Source organism: Dromaius novaehollandiae, chromosome 3, assembly GCF_036370855.1.
Source record: "Dromaius novaehollandiae isolate bDroNov1 chromosome 3, bDroNov1.hap1, whole genome shotgun sequence".
NCBI lineage: Eukaryota > Metazoa > Chordata > Aves > Casuariiformes > Dromaiidae > Dromaius > Dromaius novaehollandiae.
The window spans coordinates 2,739,205-2,756,985 of record NC_088100.1 but is presented as its reverse complement, the minus strand read 5'-3'; the positions used below and the strand labels follow the sequence as shown (position 1 = coordinate 2,756,985).

Below are 17,781 nucleotides of genomic sequence, written 5' to 3'. Positions count from 1 at the left end.
GGTTGTCTTGCAATCAGTGCAGAAAAAAATATACAGCTTTTAAAAAAAGTTTTTTTTAAAAGCCACATGCCTTTCATGTTTTACCTGCTGAAAAAAAAAAATGCTGCTGCTCCCCCCCCCCCCCCCAGCGCCCTTTGAAGCACTGTCACTTTGCTCACAGCCTCCCTGCGCCAGGCAGGCAGCTGCAGCCAGCGCCGGTTTTAAAAGCACCGAGGGGAAAAAAGAAAAAGCTTCAAAAACTAAAGCCGACTCCCCCCACCGCCACTTTCCTTCACATTAACCTGCCTTTGACCAGCCGCGCTTCCCTTCGAGCTCGCTGCCGCGTTTCACGGCTGAAGCCGCTCGTGGGCTTTCGCGGCCCCTGGCCGCGTTTCCCGCAAAGGAGTCGAGCAGAAAGCCAGCGGTGTTGAGTTATACGGTTTTATTTTCTAATAGGTACAATACTAAAATAAACACAAATTAAAAAAAAGTTTTATTAAAACAAAACTGTACAAAAAAGCAGTTATACTACATTTTAATTACAGAACAGTCTACTGTCCAAAAGGCACTAATCCAGAATAGGAGATACAATGATACAGGACTCATTTTAACTATTTTAATCAATACAATAGAGCACTTGTTTCTCTGTCCATTCACATATAGAAACAAGGACTTTTGCTACAGTCATTACACATCGTTATAAATATGAGCCCTACGTGGAAAGATGCAGCGTCGCTCTCCCGGGGCCGAAACGCGGGTCAAACTGAATGTCGGGAATTAAAAACAAACCAAAAAGAAAATTAAAATAAAATAAAAAAGTGAGCAAAGGATGCAAGGGAAGCGGTTGGTACGTCGTGGGCTCGTGGTACCGGCCGCCGAGGGAAGGCGGCACGCGGGGAGCTCAGCCTCGGCTCTGCTCCACTCATGGCAAAGCCCCGGGCTTGTCCGTAAAGGCAACGATTTGCAGAAGATTTTGGGGCGTTCCTCTTAAAAATCGATGTCTTTACGGCAAGCGCGGCCCAGCACGAGAGGCTCCCGGCCCTCTGGGGCGGCGCTGCCTGAGATTCGCTCCCCAGCAGCGTCCTAACCCCAGGTTTAACCCCCTGGCTCGGCCCGGCGGCCTTTTCTCCCCCCGATATTTCGGGCCGAGAGCAAAGGGACCGCGGCCGAGTTGACATTACCGTCGGGAGCGGCGGCACGACGAGCCCGTTGCCGGCAGCCTTCGAGCGAGCAGCCCTGGCGCAACAACGGCGGCATCGGCCGAGCCGGAGGCGGCTTCGCTGCGCCGGCGGGAGAGGGAGGCTGCATCTTTCGAACAGTGTCATACACATAAGACAAAGACAGGCATCTGGATGTTAACAAAAATAAGTAACAAAGAAATATGATTAAACAAAATCTCTTCTCACATCATCCTATACTACATCCTCCTTCTGCTTAGCAGAAAATTGTACGTACACAAAAATACAAATACACAATTTTGTAGAACAGTCTGATTTTAATATATTTATATATATTTATATTTATATGAGTGGCAGGTTAGTTCATTATATAGAGCTTTTTGCACTTTTGGCTCATATGCAACAAGGCTTTATAAATTCAGCTTTAGCTTTCATTCAGGTTTTTTTTATAGCTTCTTGAACATTTGTTTTCACATTTAAAGCAGCATCCAATTTGCAAGAGGAGTCGGTGGTGGCTACAGCAAGGACCAGGTCAAGAGGACGTGGGGAGGGAAGGGGGGATATACATTCCAGTGTGTGTGTGTGTGTGTGTGTGTGTGTGTGTGTGTGTGTGTGCGTGCGCGCGCTAGTGCTAATGCAAAGAAAGAAGAAGGGGGTGAAGGCAGGGCTCGCGGACGCCATGGTCACCTCTCGAGGTGTGCAGGACACTTAAGGCAGACGAGACGGGGGCGGATTTCGCGGGGTCCCTTCCCGGGGCGGATCGGCGTCCGTCCGGGCTCCCAGCTCTCTGTTTCGTGCCTCCGACACTGCCCCGCTGTCCCTTCCCTCCTAGGTCTGCAACACCCGCGTTAAATCGCTTTCCAATCCCAACCGCGGCCTATTGACAATCGCTTTGAGGGGGGGAAAAAAATGATCCCCGGTAAAAAAGGCATCTCCAAGGGGCCCCCCCGGGCTCCGCAGCCACTCGAGTCCCACCAGCAGCAGGTTCCCCTTCGATCGCCGCCCGCGCGCACCCGGCAAGCTACCGCGCTCTTCCCTGCGGAGGAGACGGCCCTCGGCTTCCCCGCCGAGAGCTGCTCCCGAGGCTCCCCCGGCTCCGGCGGTACTAAGTTGTCAGAGTGAAAACAACATGTTGTTACTAATGAAAAATAAAACACCTACAGATGGATTGCTTTCATTTTCGGGACCCTTTAAGTGGGACTAATACATCTTAATAGTGTTCTGTTATTTTATTTCCTTTTAATGTGGTCAGAAGAAATCCTCCTTTAATGCAATTTTTGCTTAAACTAGCACTGATATCTATTTTTCAATTTTTTTTTTTACCCAGATAAAATTCTCAGGTATGTTTACAAAATTATAACCGCCTGCCCCTAGTTACGTTACTTTGACAAAATCTCGAGCAGGCGCCACTACTCTAAGCCTAGAAATAATTATGAATAGAGGAAGAAACCGCCTCCGCGTTTCCGAAAAGGGGTGGTTAAATACGTGTATTGGACCCAGAGTCGGAGCTGCGGGCTGACACGGATGGATGCACCAAGCTCCTCGCGGCTGCAACCCGAGGGGCAGCTTCCTACCAAATCTGCTCCCCCCTCCGTCCCCTCTGTCCTGAATCGGAGATGGCCAAGAAAGTTAAGACGTTCCCCACCGATAAAATTCGGGGCTGGAAACGGAGCGGTGGGATGGGGGGCACAGGGAAGAGCGGAGGTTTCTTCCCGGCCGGACTCTGCGTGCAGAAGGACCGCGGGGAGGGCTCTTTCCTTAAGAGGGGAACGAGGTCTAAAATCCTATTCCTCCAGCTCACCCTGGAGTCCTGTTACTCACTTAGGCACTTTTTAAATTGACACTAAGGAAAAAAAAAAAAAATAAAAGAAGTACTGCACATATCTCGCACTTCCCGGGCTTTCGCGAGCTTTGGGAAGAGCGCGAAGACCAAGGGGGAGCCAGCCAAGGCTGGCTGGCTGGTCAACCAGCCGGTCAAAACGGCATTCCCCACGGACACAACTCACTTGGATCCATCACCCTTCGCCAGAACGGCTGCTCAGCTACGCCGGGGTTTCTGCTCTCGAGTTTATATTCCAACCAGCAAATCTGTTCCTCTCCAACGAACGGACGGGGCTCGGACCCCAGGGAAGCTCAAAACAACTCATAATCTTCAAGTGGGCACAAGTCATAAGATGAACATCTACATTTAATTCAGAAGCCAAGAGAAAGAGCGCAGTGGATAATATCTCAAGATGGGTAGCTCAACATCCAAACGCTATTTTCCTTATCCTACCTATTTGGAAACGTGGTTTCAGTCCAAGTTTTTCCCCATCATCGTCACATCTAAAAACAATCTAAAAAATCACAACGCTACTCTGGCTGCAAAACGAGCTCCCGCGCCCTGGGTGAACGGACAACCCTGGCCAGGACACGGCCTCCTTAGATGCAAGTCTACACCATCCTGGCCAAACCCCCCACGTTAAAAGGCCAAGCGACACTGCCCTAACCAACTGCATGGGTTAAGACAGCGTCCAATACTAAGTGCGAGCAAGAAAATATAAAATTAAAGGGAAAAAAACACTACTACCTTGTCCCTCTCCGTTAACCATGGTCCAAGACCTTGGAACTACATTATTTCACACAGGAGTCTGCAAGCAAAGAACCTGCTGTAATTTGACTGGATTTAGGAGATGATTTTTTTTAATATGGTCAGAGTGGACTCTAAAATATTTCTTACTTGTATTTCACTGCAGACAATATATATCCAGACTTCAAGTAGGCAATGGATACAGCACCATCTACTAGGCAAAAGGAAAGGGGAATGTGTTGACTTGGACCGAAGCACTATGAAAGGAATTAAAAAATGTCCAACCATAAATGCTGGAGGCTGTGAAGGTAGAGAAGTGCCTGCCCTAGGGAGAAAGAAGCACGAGAAGTGGAGAGAGCAAGAAGGACCAGAATTAAAAGGGCAGAAGTCACTGCAGGCCGCAAGAAGGGAGAAAGGGCACGGAAAGCAGTGAGTTAACGCTAACGCGAGCGGGACAGGCAGCAAACAACCATTGACAGACAACTCATCACACGGATAAACCTGAGCACTATAATTGTGTGCAAGAAATGTCAAATTCAGCTGCTTTCAAGGGCTGCCGTATCCGTGACATACCTGTATTTTTGCAAACGACTTGCTAGACTGTCACTGAATATCTGTTGAAGTGCAAAGCCCAGCACTAGTCATCCCAGTAACCAGTTAATAAAGAGACAATCCAGGTATTAATAAAAAAAATTACACTTAAAAGTTACTATTTCCCTGATTTGCTAATCTAAGCTTTAAAACTACATAAACCGAGGGAGGCAAGGGGAAGGAGAAACGCTATTAACTAACCGTATGGAAAAAACCCTATGTCTTTTGGCTAGCAGAAAGCTCAAAGGATTTAATTCATAATATAATATCACAATATTCTGAACCAAATCTAAAATTCAGTACTACACTGGGCTGTACAGATCACTTTCTTGTTAGGATGGAAAGAACATACATCACTTATTTAGACCTTATGAACACTGGGTTCAGGTCAGAGCACTTCAGTATAAGAAAATCACTGGTAAACCAGGCAAAATAGGATTACCAAGGTGCGAGTGAGCTTGGACAAAAGACAAAAACAACAACTTCTCCAAAGAAAGAGCATTACAGTTTGGGAAAATCGCTTACGTGACAAATTCTGTACCCACAAGAAGCAGCTTCGGAGGAAAATGAATGGCTCAGAGCAGCTGAAGGAGGTATAGCTCAAAACACGTGTCTGGACTCCCTTCAAGGAAACAGAGGCTCAGTGTAACAAGTAATCTCAAGAGGAGACGTCGGTTTAGCAGGAGGAGTTCTGGTGGCCAGGATAATTTTTGAAGCACTCTGGCTCCTGATAAAACTATCTGCAAAAATCGTTGCTTGAGGCACTGCAGCTGCAAGGAAACGCTCATGACTGATCAGATTTGTTTTTCCACGTTACATGATTTTTATGTTAAACGTGCTCTGGTAGTAGTAAAAAACCAATGCAAAGTACCCTTAACACCTGGAATTCATGTACCCCAATGTCTAATATGGTGAAAAGCAACACAGAATTCAGGATTTGAAATTTAGACCTGGGCTTTGGGGTTGTTTTATTTTTACATACAAAGCAAAAATAACATGAATGGAATAATGCTGTCCTATCGCTATCTTAGCTGCTCAGCACTGACTGGCATTTAGGTAGGTATCTTCAGGTCGGCAGAATAGGTAGACTGAATCTGTAAGAGACCGAAGCAAATCTAAGAAACATGGCAGCATGCACAGACCACCGATTATCAAAACTACATTTGTTTGATTCCCACTATGGCAGAAGTATAAAGTGTAAAAAGATATTTATCATACATAAGTGGAACTTCACGTTGCTTAGAGACATAAGGCACAATATGTTCTCCAGTGGACAGTCGCACTTGCAAGAAGTTCTTACTGCAGAGAACCCCTCGAGGACTTACATCACTACAACTTATCAGATACTACTGTAAAATTAAAAGACAAGTCTACCTCTTTGGAATCAGAGTTTAAGAATTAAGGCCAGAAGGGACCAGGCTCTCACCTTCGCGGAGACCCTGCATACCGTACGGGCTCCCATACTTGTGATGCAAACTTCCTACGCTGTCTGCTCCATCCTGTGGGATGAATGAACCATCCTGCCCTTCCAAATGCAAAAAAAACAACGACAAGAAACCCCCCCCCAACGCCTACCCTACCTAATTGAAAATGTCTGCCTTTTCCGCCTAAGTCTTTACAAATTTTACCATTTGTATCCGACAGATTTATAAACATTAACGGAATAAATTTCTTTCCACGCATTTGAAGATACCTTCTGAATGTCCACATTGATTCCTTCACGTTTCCTAATCAGCTGCCTCATTTCCAAGCTCACGTCACTGAACTACCGACAAGGCAACACAAAGACTGTTTTGTTCCTGCTTGTGCTACAAATCCCAGCACAAACTAATTGAGTTTTGTTGAAATCTAGGGGCAGATTCTCAACTGATAAAAAATCTGGAAGCTCTACAAATGGGTGGATCTCCTCCCTAAGCTCAGATAGCTTTTCTTGCCTCCAAACCCCTAGAGACGCAGCAGCACACAGCTTCTGTGACTTAAAAGAGCTCCAAAGGAAGGAAGAGGTGCAGAATTGAACTGCTACTGCCCGACAAGCAGCTGGGCGCGAAGACTTAAGTGCTTAGCTAACCCAACAGACAGCTACCTCTGCAGATGGTACAGAATCACGTCCCAAATTCCAGTAACGAGGCCTAAACGTACTTTACAATGCTAGATGGTGCGCCACAAAGATGTGGTGGCAAAAAGAAATACACGCCGGAGATTTTGGAGCATTTAATAAGCTGCTTCAAGTGTCTCAGCAATAAAGTATCTAGGATTAAATGTTTACCCTTCTCAATTAGTCGTTACGTATTTTGTGCAATGCAGCTGTTTTTTCTCGGCAACCTGTCAGTTCTTCACTTTGCCTCTCTGAATCCACTGTCGTTCCACCTAAACCGAGACCACTCCACCCACTGCAAAAAGGCGAGATGCTCTTTTCCACTCCAAAAATACATCAAACCTTTTGATCTAAAGGCAGCTTGGACTTGCCAAGGGAAAAGCTATGTCATTTTGGGCTCCAAAAGATCTGCTTACTCATCATAATGCACAAATGCAATGCCTTGCCCTCTGGTAGAGGAAAACCTGATCGGTGAGTCAATATTCCAAGTCCCTGGCTCTGGCTAGCTCTTGAAGGACACTTTCCGTGCTGTCACTACAATCCTGTCAAAGAGAGAGAGCAGCAACTTTATCAGCAGGCAGACTTAAAAAATAAGCATCGCAGAAGTCAGATGAGCTTTGAGGAATGGGGTATTTTCTTAATATTCTTAATGGAATATATTGGGTGAGAGAGATTTAATTAATAATTTATTTTCATTATCTCTTTGCCCTCCTTGAGCGACTTGATGGAAACTGTTGTAAGTAAAATGTATTTTTAAATCTCAAGTGATGTAAAATATATCTCAGAAAGCTAAAGTCAACCTCTTAATTAGAGAGGTGTGTTATTTAAGCTACATATGCCATCTTGCCATAACATGGAAGACACTAATTAGTTAAGGAGAAGGGGTGGGGAGAGAAGTATAGGACGCTGAATTGAGGCCAACGACAGCAGCAATGAGTTAATATCTAAAAATTTCTATCCTAGAGAAGAAGTTCCTACCATCGGTACTGTGAGGGTAGTACCACCAGTGGCAGCGGTGCTGGAAGAACGGAAGTACCCGTGACCGGCAGGTCTGTGCGGATCCACAGTGAAAAGGGATGAGATTTACACAAGTATTTCAGTACAAGGAAGCTGGAAGGTAACTGGAGGATTTAAAGAAGTGACTCAGTAAGTTAAACTCGTAACTTCTTTTGCAAATCAGCTGGAGTTAGGTACCTGCTAATTTTCCTAAATTTGACTAAGAGACTATAAATACATCTTTCCACGCTAAGAAGCTTCATAAACTCCTCTAATGAGTAATCACAGCAAGAGAACAGCACTATGGAAAAAAATGGTCAAGAAGTTGAAGGGCAAAAACGGAGGACAGGCTCTGCTGTGTTCAAGATTAATCAGCAGATAACGTTTCTCGCATAAGCATACACTGGAAAGGCACATAACGCCCTACGACAGGTAGTTCTTCAGCATCTAGCAACATATCACAGAAAGATCACGATGTTATTTTAGGTCACCACCATATATCCCGTCCCGTTGTGTGGTTAGGACAGCAAGCATAGTGTCCAGCAAACTATCCAGGTGCAGGCAACTTTGTGATTTCTTAAGGAAGAGGTGGGCTAACTCAGAAGACCGCACCACGCGAGCAGTAGATGGCTTTGGACAATACAGCTCTGCATGGGACAACAACTGCTGCTAAGGCTTCCAAAACGAAGAGTCCACAGAAAATAACCTGCAGTGGTCAAGCAGAGCTAGTTACATTCTCCGCGTGCAGCGGGAGCTGGAGGCTAACGGTGCAATCTGCCCTCTCTACCCGCGGGCAGGCTGAAAACCCAGGGCGAGGAACGCAACGGAGTCCCGGACCATGGCTCATCTTCTGTCCTACAACGCCGCTACAACCAAGCAACGAAGCAAGAACTAAACCGGAGCGCTGCGTAACCTGTAATGACGCTTTCGCACAGAACTAAACGTTAGTTTTGTTTCTGAAACTCACTGAGAAGCAATAGATACTCGAGCAAAAAAAAAAAAAAAAAAAAAAAAAAAAAAAAAAACCCAAAAACAAAACAGGAAGAGAAGCAGCTTTGCATAGAAACTAAATCCAGTTTCAGGCTCTGCTGTTGCAAGTTGCCATTAGGAACAGGTCATTATTTAAGTTTACAGAGTAGCTGTTCCAAGTGTCACTAATAACACTGGTATTAAAGGGAATTAGGGGGCGGAAGATCTTCTGTTTTCAATCACAGAAAAGACAGAAATCCTTTTAATTATGACCATGCCAATCCCCATCTTTCTAAAGCAGCTAATTACATGTCAGGAGGACACCCAGTCACTCAAAAGAGCTGCCATTCCTCTCACTGCCATGCTCCTATGCATTTATGCTACCCAACCCAGTTACTCTGGCTACGTTTTGAAAAGATTTCGCAGAACTGTGCCGTATGTTTTGATGAGCAGAATACAGCCGCTTGCATTTAATAAAGGAGGGAAGAGAGAATAAATGGCCCGGGGAGAGCATCGTGCCAAACCAGCTGAGCGCGAGATGCACTGGACATACGGAAACAGCAAAGGCCCATTACGCAGTTCACTGCAGTTCAGTGGTATCAGCTCACTCGTGCCTAAGCTGTTGGCCAGAGGACTCCAAAGCTCACTAGAAAGAACAGGGAAGAGCACGACGCTGCAGCAGTCACCCATGAGTTAGCTTCTGGATCAAAAAAGGGGCATTTAAAGATGTTCTGTGGGTTTTTCCCATCCCAAACGGCAAGTCCTTTCCTATATCCATGACTTAAGCTGCCAATATAATCTCCTGGATACCACACTGACGGGCACGTGGCACGTGGCAGACATCACGGACTAAGAGATACCTTGAAACGGCAAAATCTTTTTAGTTACTTTTTCCAGTAAGTACAAACCCAAGTATGATGTGGATTTTCCTAAAGAGTGTGTGGCAGAAGCAGCTCAACGAAAACAGCGTAGTTTTGTACTGATTATTGTAATTGTGTCAATCCCATCTGAGCTACGGCTTCACGTACGTTTGATAGACGGCTTCGTGAAATCAGGCATGGACAAGCAATTCTGAGCTGCTTCGGAGTTATAAAACCTAAGGCCAAGGTTAGGGATAAACAACAACTCAGACATTTGGATTCATCTCCTCACACCTCTGTTTCACTGGTGCCACCGAGAATATTTTCACTTATTTGATTTATTTATATTTGCTGGACAAAAACCAACATCAAAATGCTGTCATCTGTTGACAGTCCTCAAAATGACCAAGTCCACTTTTCTAGTTACTAACACGTTTCTTGCAAAGGAGAAAAATAATTTTTGTGTATTTTAAATTCTAATTTATAGCTGCCATCTCTAGAATGCCTCTTTTCTTCATTAACGTGTGTTATCTTTAATTGGGCAGTTTAAATCCCATAAATCCGACAACACTAATAGAAACTAAAAGGAGAGATTTAGGGCTATGCTTTTCGGCTTGCCAAATGCCTGTTGGCCAATAGATTCAAAATCCTGAGTAAATATCCCAGCTGCACAAAAGCCTAAGGGGGAATGTTTTATCCTGAAACATCTCCACGGTTCATCTCCTTGGGAACTGCAAGGGACTTTCGGTCAGGCCATCGACTTTGCCTTCCAAGAAATCACAGTGAAAACGCCCGACTTCACAAAATTCCCCTAAATTAAGCCAGGCTCACGATACGACCCGGACGACTGCGACTAAAAGGCATTAAAACACAGAAAACCCTACAGCTGTCTCATAAGAATGAATATGCGTTAGGTCACCGGCATGTAACACAGTTTGCAAGACCAATCCTGCCAAGAAAGATTCCTGCCAGATCATAAACGCTACACTGAGCTCAAGATTATTGCCTACAAGCTTAAGACTTTGATCAAAATACTATTACCAGGCAAAATAACTTCCAGGAACGCAAGAGCTACTTGGGTGGGAAGCCCTGGCTGAAGAAAGAGCAAAGCTTATTTCAACAAAAACGCCTAAGGTTGCTGCTCGGAGTGACCCAACGGCCCTGGAGGAAGGCCAGCAGGATGCTTTCATTTTATTTCTTTGCAAACAGCATCGCACTGTGAGGGAAAAGCTTTTATATCGCATAGGGGAACCGAAAAATCTTAGTGAACTCATCTCCACGTTCCTCTGCACTTCGAAGGCGGGATGGACCATTTGGGATACTAACTCATCCAATGCCATCCTATATTGTCAAATCGTGATTTCCCCTCAAAAAAACATCCAAATCGGACCTGAAATCTGTCTGGTTCAGTACGTTTTTCTCTAGCAGTGCCCAAGAGAAGAGACTTGCAGAACGAAGATGAGAATCCAAGCAAGTATAACGTGTCTCTTTGCCAGCTTCCAGCTTCTGATAATCCACAATTAAGGATTTCTCAAACCAAACAAGCTTATCATAATAGTCACCACCGGGTTTAAATTAGCTACAGTTTTACCACTAATATGTTCCCCTATGTGATGTTTTTAAAGTTCCACTCACAGCAGCAAGACAATGCAAAAACCACTCAAACGAAGGCTAAAACTGAGCTGCAGCACAGATGTTTTGAAAACACAGAAAACTCGATCAATTTGATGTTAGCCAATGAAACAAATAGAATAATTCACAATTCCCTGAAGAACTACAGAAACAGAGCAGATAATTTAGGAAATTTATTACTTATGGCTTGATTGGAACTTGGAGCCAGACTCTGCAAATAAAGCTCACGTCTTATGGGAGAACAGGCAAAATAACATGAATAGGAATTTTATGAATAGGTAAAATAACAAAAAAAATTTAACAGAATATCTTTAAACAGGTCAACATTTATAGATCAGAACTAGAAAACACCTTCTTGACCTGAGCAGGTACGTGCAGAATTGTAGAATAATTTGGGTTGGAAGGGACCTCGGGGGGTCTCTACGCCAGCCCCCAACCTCATCCAGTTGGTTTTCCCATTGCCTTTCTGGGCCACGGTTCCACTGTTTGAGCACCCTCAGCGTGAACATTTTTTTTCTTTAGATTCACCTGGAATTTTCCTTAATGCAACTTGTGCCCGTTGCCTGCCATCGTTTGCTACACACCTCTGACAGCCTGGCTCTCTTTTCTCTTAAACCACCCGTGAGACAGCTGAAGACCAAAATAAGATCCTCCCCAGAGCCAGTCTGAGCAAACGCAGCTCTCTCCGCGTCTCATTGCCGGGCACGTGCACCAGCCAGCGGTGGCCCTACGATGGACTTCCTGCTGTTGGTCCAAAACTGGACACAGTACTCCAGATGTGGTCTCACCAATGATGAACAGAGGGCACTACTCACTTCCCCTGACCTGCTGACTGCTCTTCCTAATGCAGCCCCATACGTTGTTAGCCTTAATTGCTGCAAGAGTGTGCTGCTGATTCACGGTCAACTCGTTCATGTTCAATATATAAGTAATGGAATTACGCTCTAACAACACGCATGTTCGTAGGGTATTAGAAGATGTCTCTACAACTCTGGGGCAGCAAAGAATAATATGCCTGCTTGTTGCTATGTTTATTTATTTTCATCAGCTAATTGAGCTTTCGCAAGCATCTGGGATCTCACACTTTAGGAAAAAGACAGGGAGAATTCAAAACAATATAAAAAAGGAAGCGGAGGTAGAAATTGTTGTTTTAAAAAGATGGTGAGAGACAATGACTCAAGTACTAAGGACATTATGAGCCACAAAATAACAACCAGAACTTACTCTACAAAGTTAAACGCAATCTGTGCACATCACAGAGGAGGAGTATCTTGAATATTTTCGTCGCTATTCACAGAACCAACAGGTAGCTCCAGTCTGCAACCAGATCCATTTCAATGGAACACACACGAGAACAAATTGCAATAATTTCAGACTGGTTACAATAAGTTGCTACCGTATTGCAATGCTACAAAAAAGAGGCTCCACTTTCATAAAAATCCAGAGACAGAAACACAAAGAGGACTTCCATACTGCGGAAACACACCGAGAACAACGGCTAAGCTCCAGGACACTCACTCCACCAACTCTCGCAGCTACTCAAGATCGGGAGCGTTTCTCCTGACACCATCACACCAGTGTTTGCTCCATTCAAGCTCATTCACATCAAACCAGAAAGTTATTAGTCAACTGCGAATGGTCATTATGAACTTCCAGAATAAAGGAAATAAGCTGCCGTCAGCATCCTGATGACAGTCAAAGTCTCACTCCTTCCTCGTACCTCTTGGTGGCCAAAGAAAAGCCAAAATGGATAGGGGCAAAGCCGGGTGAAAAAAACAAAAACACACCATGGAACTAAGTGTCGTTTGCTTTGCACGACTGATCCCCCAGTTTTGTTATTTTCTCTGCTGAGAAGAGGAGAGCGACAAACTGCTGTTTACCAGGAATCTACAGCCGAGGAGGATCTGCCAATCTCCAAACGTTTGCAAGTGTTTTATCCGTTTAACCTTCATGCTGGATACTGATGCATTATGAGACCAGCAGCTATCTGACAGTGACTGACTGAATTAAGGCCAGCTTATTCTATATTAGATGGCATAAATATACAATTTTAGTGGTGTTACTTTGATCTTGCATCAAATGGACCAATATTCAGGATCTAGACATTTTAGCACTATTTCTATTCTTCCCTATTGCTTTAAAAAGGCAATGCTAGAAATGACTTTTTTTTTTTTTTTTTAAGATGCTGTAGTAAGCAATAATTCTTTTAAAATTGCAGCTGTCCAACAGTTTGAGTCTGTTCTTTTTAAAATGAAACAGCCAGAACAAATGGTGGTGGCAATCCCAACATAAAGAGGCCATCGATTATTAAAATCTCCTTACAATAAATCGTGGATGTTGCTTGTCAGCTTGGTGTGTGACTGTAGTATGAATAAGTAGGTAAAATTCCACTAAGGCTATAGTTTGCTCGATCATTCTGCTGTGCAAAAATAGAAATAAAAGCTCTCCCCTTCCTTTCACTCCTTAGTACCAAAACACTCCTCGTACACACACTAAAAAAAACCCCCAACCTGCAATGGTGCAATGGTAGCTGATCCAATTTCTTTCTTTCCTGAGTCTGTCCTGATGCTACTTACAAATTTGCCTACTCAAGAAATGCAATAAAACAGAAAAGGACGGCTTCATTCTGCTCCAGTGATCTATATCTGAGGAAAGCACATAAATTTTCCAATGAAATCCATAAATGAAAGACGGGGCCAAGCCCTACCTATATATCTTCGAAGGTACAGAGACAAAGAGGTGCCAACTCTGTGCCCTCCGAAAGCACAAAATCTCCTCCACACTTACCTAAGCAATTTTCACAAGATTAACAGATGTGAAGATGATCTAGTTAGCCTATGCCTTGAAGGGGTTTAGGCTGGCTAAAAACCTGCTGAGGAGCCACATTTTAAGAGTTCGCAATGCTATCTGATAGTTAAGCGCGAGGAAGGGAGGAGGGACGCGAACAAACCACGGCATAGCAACTTCCCCTCTTTCCCTCCACCTTTACAAGTGCACAGGAGAAAAAGGAAACCCATCCTTCCGAGCCGAGCTATTTTCCCCTCTTAAGCTATTCCCACACAAATGGGGAAGATAAAATGGAATGTTGTGGAAATACTATGGAAATTTTTTATATACCCGCATACAAAAATTTCCATAGTTTTCTCCTTTTTTTAATGTAACACAGTCCTGCCCGTCTCTAACACTTCCCGTGCTGTTTCCATTGAAATGTTTCCTCTTACCGGCAGCAACATATCATTTTATCAGGATGCCAGGAGATCATTTCCACACAATGCCAGCAGATGTAATTTTCTTAGATGCACACACAGTTCATCATTTAGATACTAGATGACAAGGTGATCGCAGGGTGACTCTGTAATGCAAGTTTGCTGTTTGGTATTTTGAATTCTCAAATGATAAAAAAAAGACTTATCAAATATAAATATCTTTAAGAAAAAAGTAACAAAAGTGCTACATATGATCAAGGAAAACAATTCCATTAGTTTCTGCTACTTAAAGTAGGTTTGCTTTACAAATATTACCACATCCATTATCAGTATGGCTTCCAATTATTAATTAAATTGCTCGTAGCAGTATAGCTTTCTCACATCTTAACAAGGACAGAGTAAAGAGAACACAAAACATTCACACCCCATTTCTCAGGTAAGAGATCCTCCTGCCTTTAAACAAACCCAAAAGTCCATATTTAGGAGAATATTTATGCTATGATGGTTAATTAGCAAAGGTCAGGTGCAAAAGGTCTCCGATAATCTTTCAGGCTAGTCAGGATGTAGGCATTAGTTATACACAGATTTGTAAAAATTCACTCACCCATTTTATGACCTTATTACCTTCCTGGAAAACATTGCTTTTTGAAAGTGGCAAAGTGGGGAGGGAAGTAGGGAGGGGACAGAAAAGGTGAGAGGAAGAATAAAACGTGAAATTGTTAATGACAGATCAATAGAGTCTAGACCTCTTCTGAGCAGGCACTGCTAGCCATGCCAAATAATGAATAGTGGTTTTGAGAAGTGGACTGTTGTCCATTAGACATTCAGCTCATTTTTCATATGATCCCGGGCTGGGCTTCAATCATGGTCCCAGAGGCAGAAGGCAGTACTTATCCACTAAGCCACGCAGCTTGTGAGAGTAGAGGATGTCTGTGTTGAATATGTGAACATCAACCGAAATATGTGAATGTGTTTCCAATGGACATTCTCAGCACAGCACCCAAAAGTATATCAAGTCACTGTATGACCAGTGAGGCACGGCTTATTGCAGCTGGAAATCATTTATTCCCAGGCTGAAGTGGGGTTTCTAGTGTTCTTTTTACTCTCTGTTGATACTCCCAATCTGGTGTCCATCGACCCTGTGCCACTACCTCAGCTTGCATCCTTTCAGTCTCAGAGAAGGAAAAGCGTACAGACTATTTTTACACGATGTCTACGGGTATCCAAGGTTTTAAGTGTAGCCTAAGACTTGTAATTGAGGGCTGTCTAAAATACCTGGAAGCACTTTGAATGCTAAGACAGAGCAGCAAGATTTTTCTAGCCACTGGGGCTGGGAGAGGGAGGTTGGTTGGTTGATTGATTATTTATTGGGAATTAATACTGAGAGAGTATATGCAAAGGCTGAGGGCACCATGCCATCTTCACAGAACAAGACCCTAACAGCTAACTGACGTACAAGAAACTGCAAAGTTATACTGTAAGAACACATATTAAGGACCGAGGAAAGTCTGCTAAGGTGCTACGTCTAAAACTAAGTTACTTCTTGCTTTGACCCTCCCCCTTCTCTGCATCAGTCGTCGTCTAGAGCCTCTGTCTTGATCTCGTTGGCTCCTTGCCGGGCCAATGCCAAGATGGTGTGGTTTACCGCTGCCATTTCCACGGCTAATGAAATGGGGTCCTGATGGTCACTATGGCTAGTGCTGTCATCCTGCGTATGCAGAAAGGAGAAAAAAAGAAGCACCGTTACTCCACAAGTAGAGAATCCAGCTGAATAAAACTATCGCATAAAATAATGGGCTAAGGGCAGCAAATTACACATTCAATACGGGGTAGAAAGTGGAAAGAATTTACAAAATCGCTTTGAGACTGATTTCCCTCACTGTGCAGACTAAGGTAAGTGGGGCAAGGGGTGGCATACCCAAACTGCAAGAGATATAAATTTGAGGGGGTGAGTATTCTCAGGAAAACATTAAATTATACAGAGAAAAGTGATACACAACGTATGACAGAAAACCTAGCTCAGATAGGAATCATCACCCACTGCACAAGTGCATGCTTATGCTTACATTTTGCATACTGTACACAGTTCTGGTCATCCCATCTTAAAAAAAGACATAATAGAACTAGAAAAGGTACAGAGAAGGGCAACCAAGATGAGCAGGCATGGGATGGCTTCCATATGAGGAGAGACTAAACAGACTAGGATTACTTAGCTTGGAAAAGAAATGGCTGAGGGGTGGTATGGTAAGTAGAGAGCAATTATTCACTACTTCTCACAATCTAATAAGGAAGGACATTTGCTGAAATTATTAGATAATAAATTTCAAAGCATCAACAGAAGAGTCTCTTCACTTCAGACAGTTCAGGTGTGGGATTCACTGATTTTTACGTAAGCCAGAAGTAAAAATGGCTTTAAAAAGGAGGCTGGACAAATTCATAGAACATTAGTCTACTAATAGCTATCAAAAATGAGAGTCGGGATCCTATGGAGATATTAAATTCACATAGCTATAGGGAAAAACTTACAGGCAGTCCAGCATGAAAACCTCCTAGACTGCTATGAAAAACAGTGCGATGATTTTAGGGACTGGACCTACCAAAATTCAAAGAGCTAGGTGAACATTTGCCAGGTTCTCGAGTCCACTGAACTAAGCGTCATATGTTTCTTCAGGTCTATTTTCTAAAGAGCAAAGTCTCTCAGCTGTTAGAGGACCATTGCGCTGATGGCTGTGATGTTTGGCAAGCAGAAATAAAACTAGGACACCTTGCTGCTGCTGGACTGCACTGAAACCGTTAAAATCAATGAACAAGAAGGGCTACCTTCTGCAGGTGCGTAACGGCCGTACTACATCAGACCAAAAGGTCTGACTAATCTAGCAGAAGCATTATAGGGAAGGACATGTGTTTTGGGTCCTACACCAGAAAGAGGGCCTGGTTCAAAATAATAAGAATGAGAACCAGTAATACCCAAATTGTAATCCCTGCTGTCACATAGATTCTTCTGGGACCTTGGGCAAAATCAAGGTGTTCACCCCTCTTTAAAATGGGGTACTAATACTTACCACACCATGATCTTGCGATTTTTTTATTTTTCAGAAATGAAATGATAAACATTTATCACTTTTCCAACAGCCATTAAGTGATGAACTGGCAACATAATATACATTTTTAAATTAAGATGGCAAGCGGCAAATGCTGAGAGGGACAGAAAAGCCAGGACCCTGAGGTTAAAGGAATCCATCCATTTAAAATGAATATAGGGCAAATACTGTGATGTGCACACACAACGCTAAATGTGCGCACACACTCCAAGGTCCTTTGAGTAATCCTTACCATGGCAAGAAATTGTAAGAAACAAAGTTCTGCCTTCTGGAGTTTTAGTCACTTCATTAGTATTTGGGTGAACTTTGTGTTTTAAAGCTTACCTAGAGTTTAAATGCTGCTGTAGAAAACAGAATTTACGGTTTTAACAGCTACGGGATGTTAAATGGTCTTCAGGAGAGCTTGCCATTTAATTCGCTTCACTTATAATACCTAATTATACTTCATAGAGGAGCCTAGCTAGATTACTGAGAAAAGTAATGTTTAAGGACTCTAAACAAAGATTTTTAAAATGTTAATATTTATTTTATTCTTCTTTTCAAAGAATTTTGGATAACACACAAAAGAAAAATATAGTTTGGGAGTCTAAGTAACACCTCATCTG

The 17,781-nt window shown here is 43.4% G+C and overlaps 1 protein-coding gene across 18 annotated transcripts in view; it reads right to left on the bottom strand.

The window, feature by feature from the left end:
* Nucleotides 1–406: 406 nt before the first annotated feature.
* HMBOX1 (homeobox containing 1) overlaps nt 407–17,781 on the bottom strand; it is a 119,086-nt gene continuing 101,711 nt past the window's right edge. For 15 of the 18 annotated variants that reach the window (XM_064508264.1, XM_064508273.1, XM_064508265.1 and 12 more), the window contains one exon: nt 407–15,783. In XM_064508264.1, coding sequence (XP_064364334.1) covers nt 15,646–15,783 — 138 coding nt within the window. In that variant the 3' untranslated portion in view covers nt 407–15,645. The remainder of the gene's footprint in view (nt 15,784–17,781) is intronic. The other 3 variants (XM_064508272.1, XM_064508274.1, XM_064508278.1) reach the window with 1 other exon arrangement.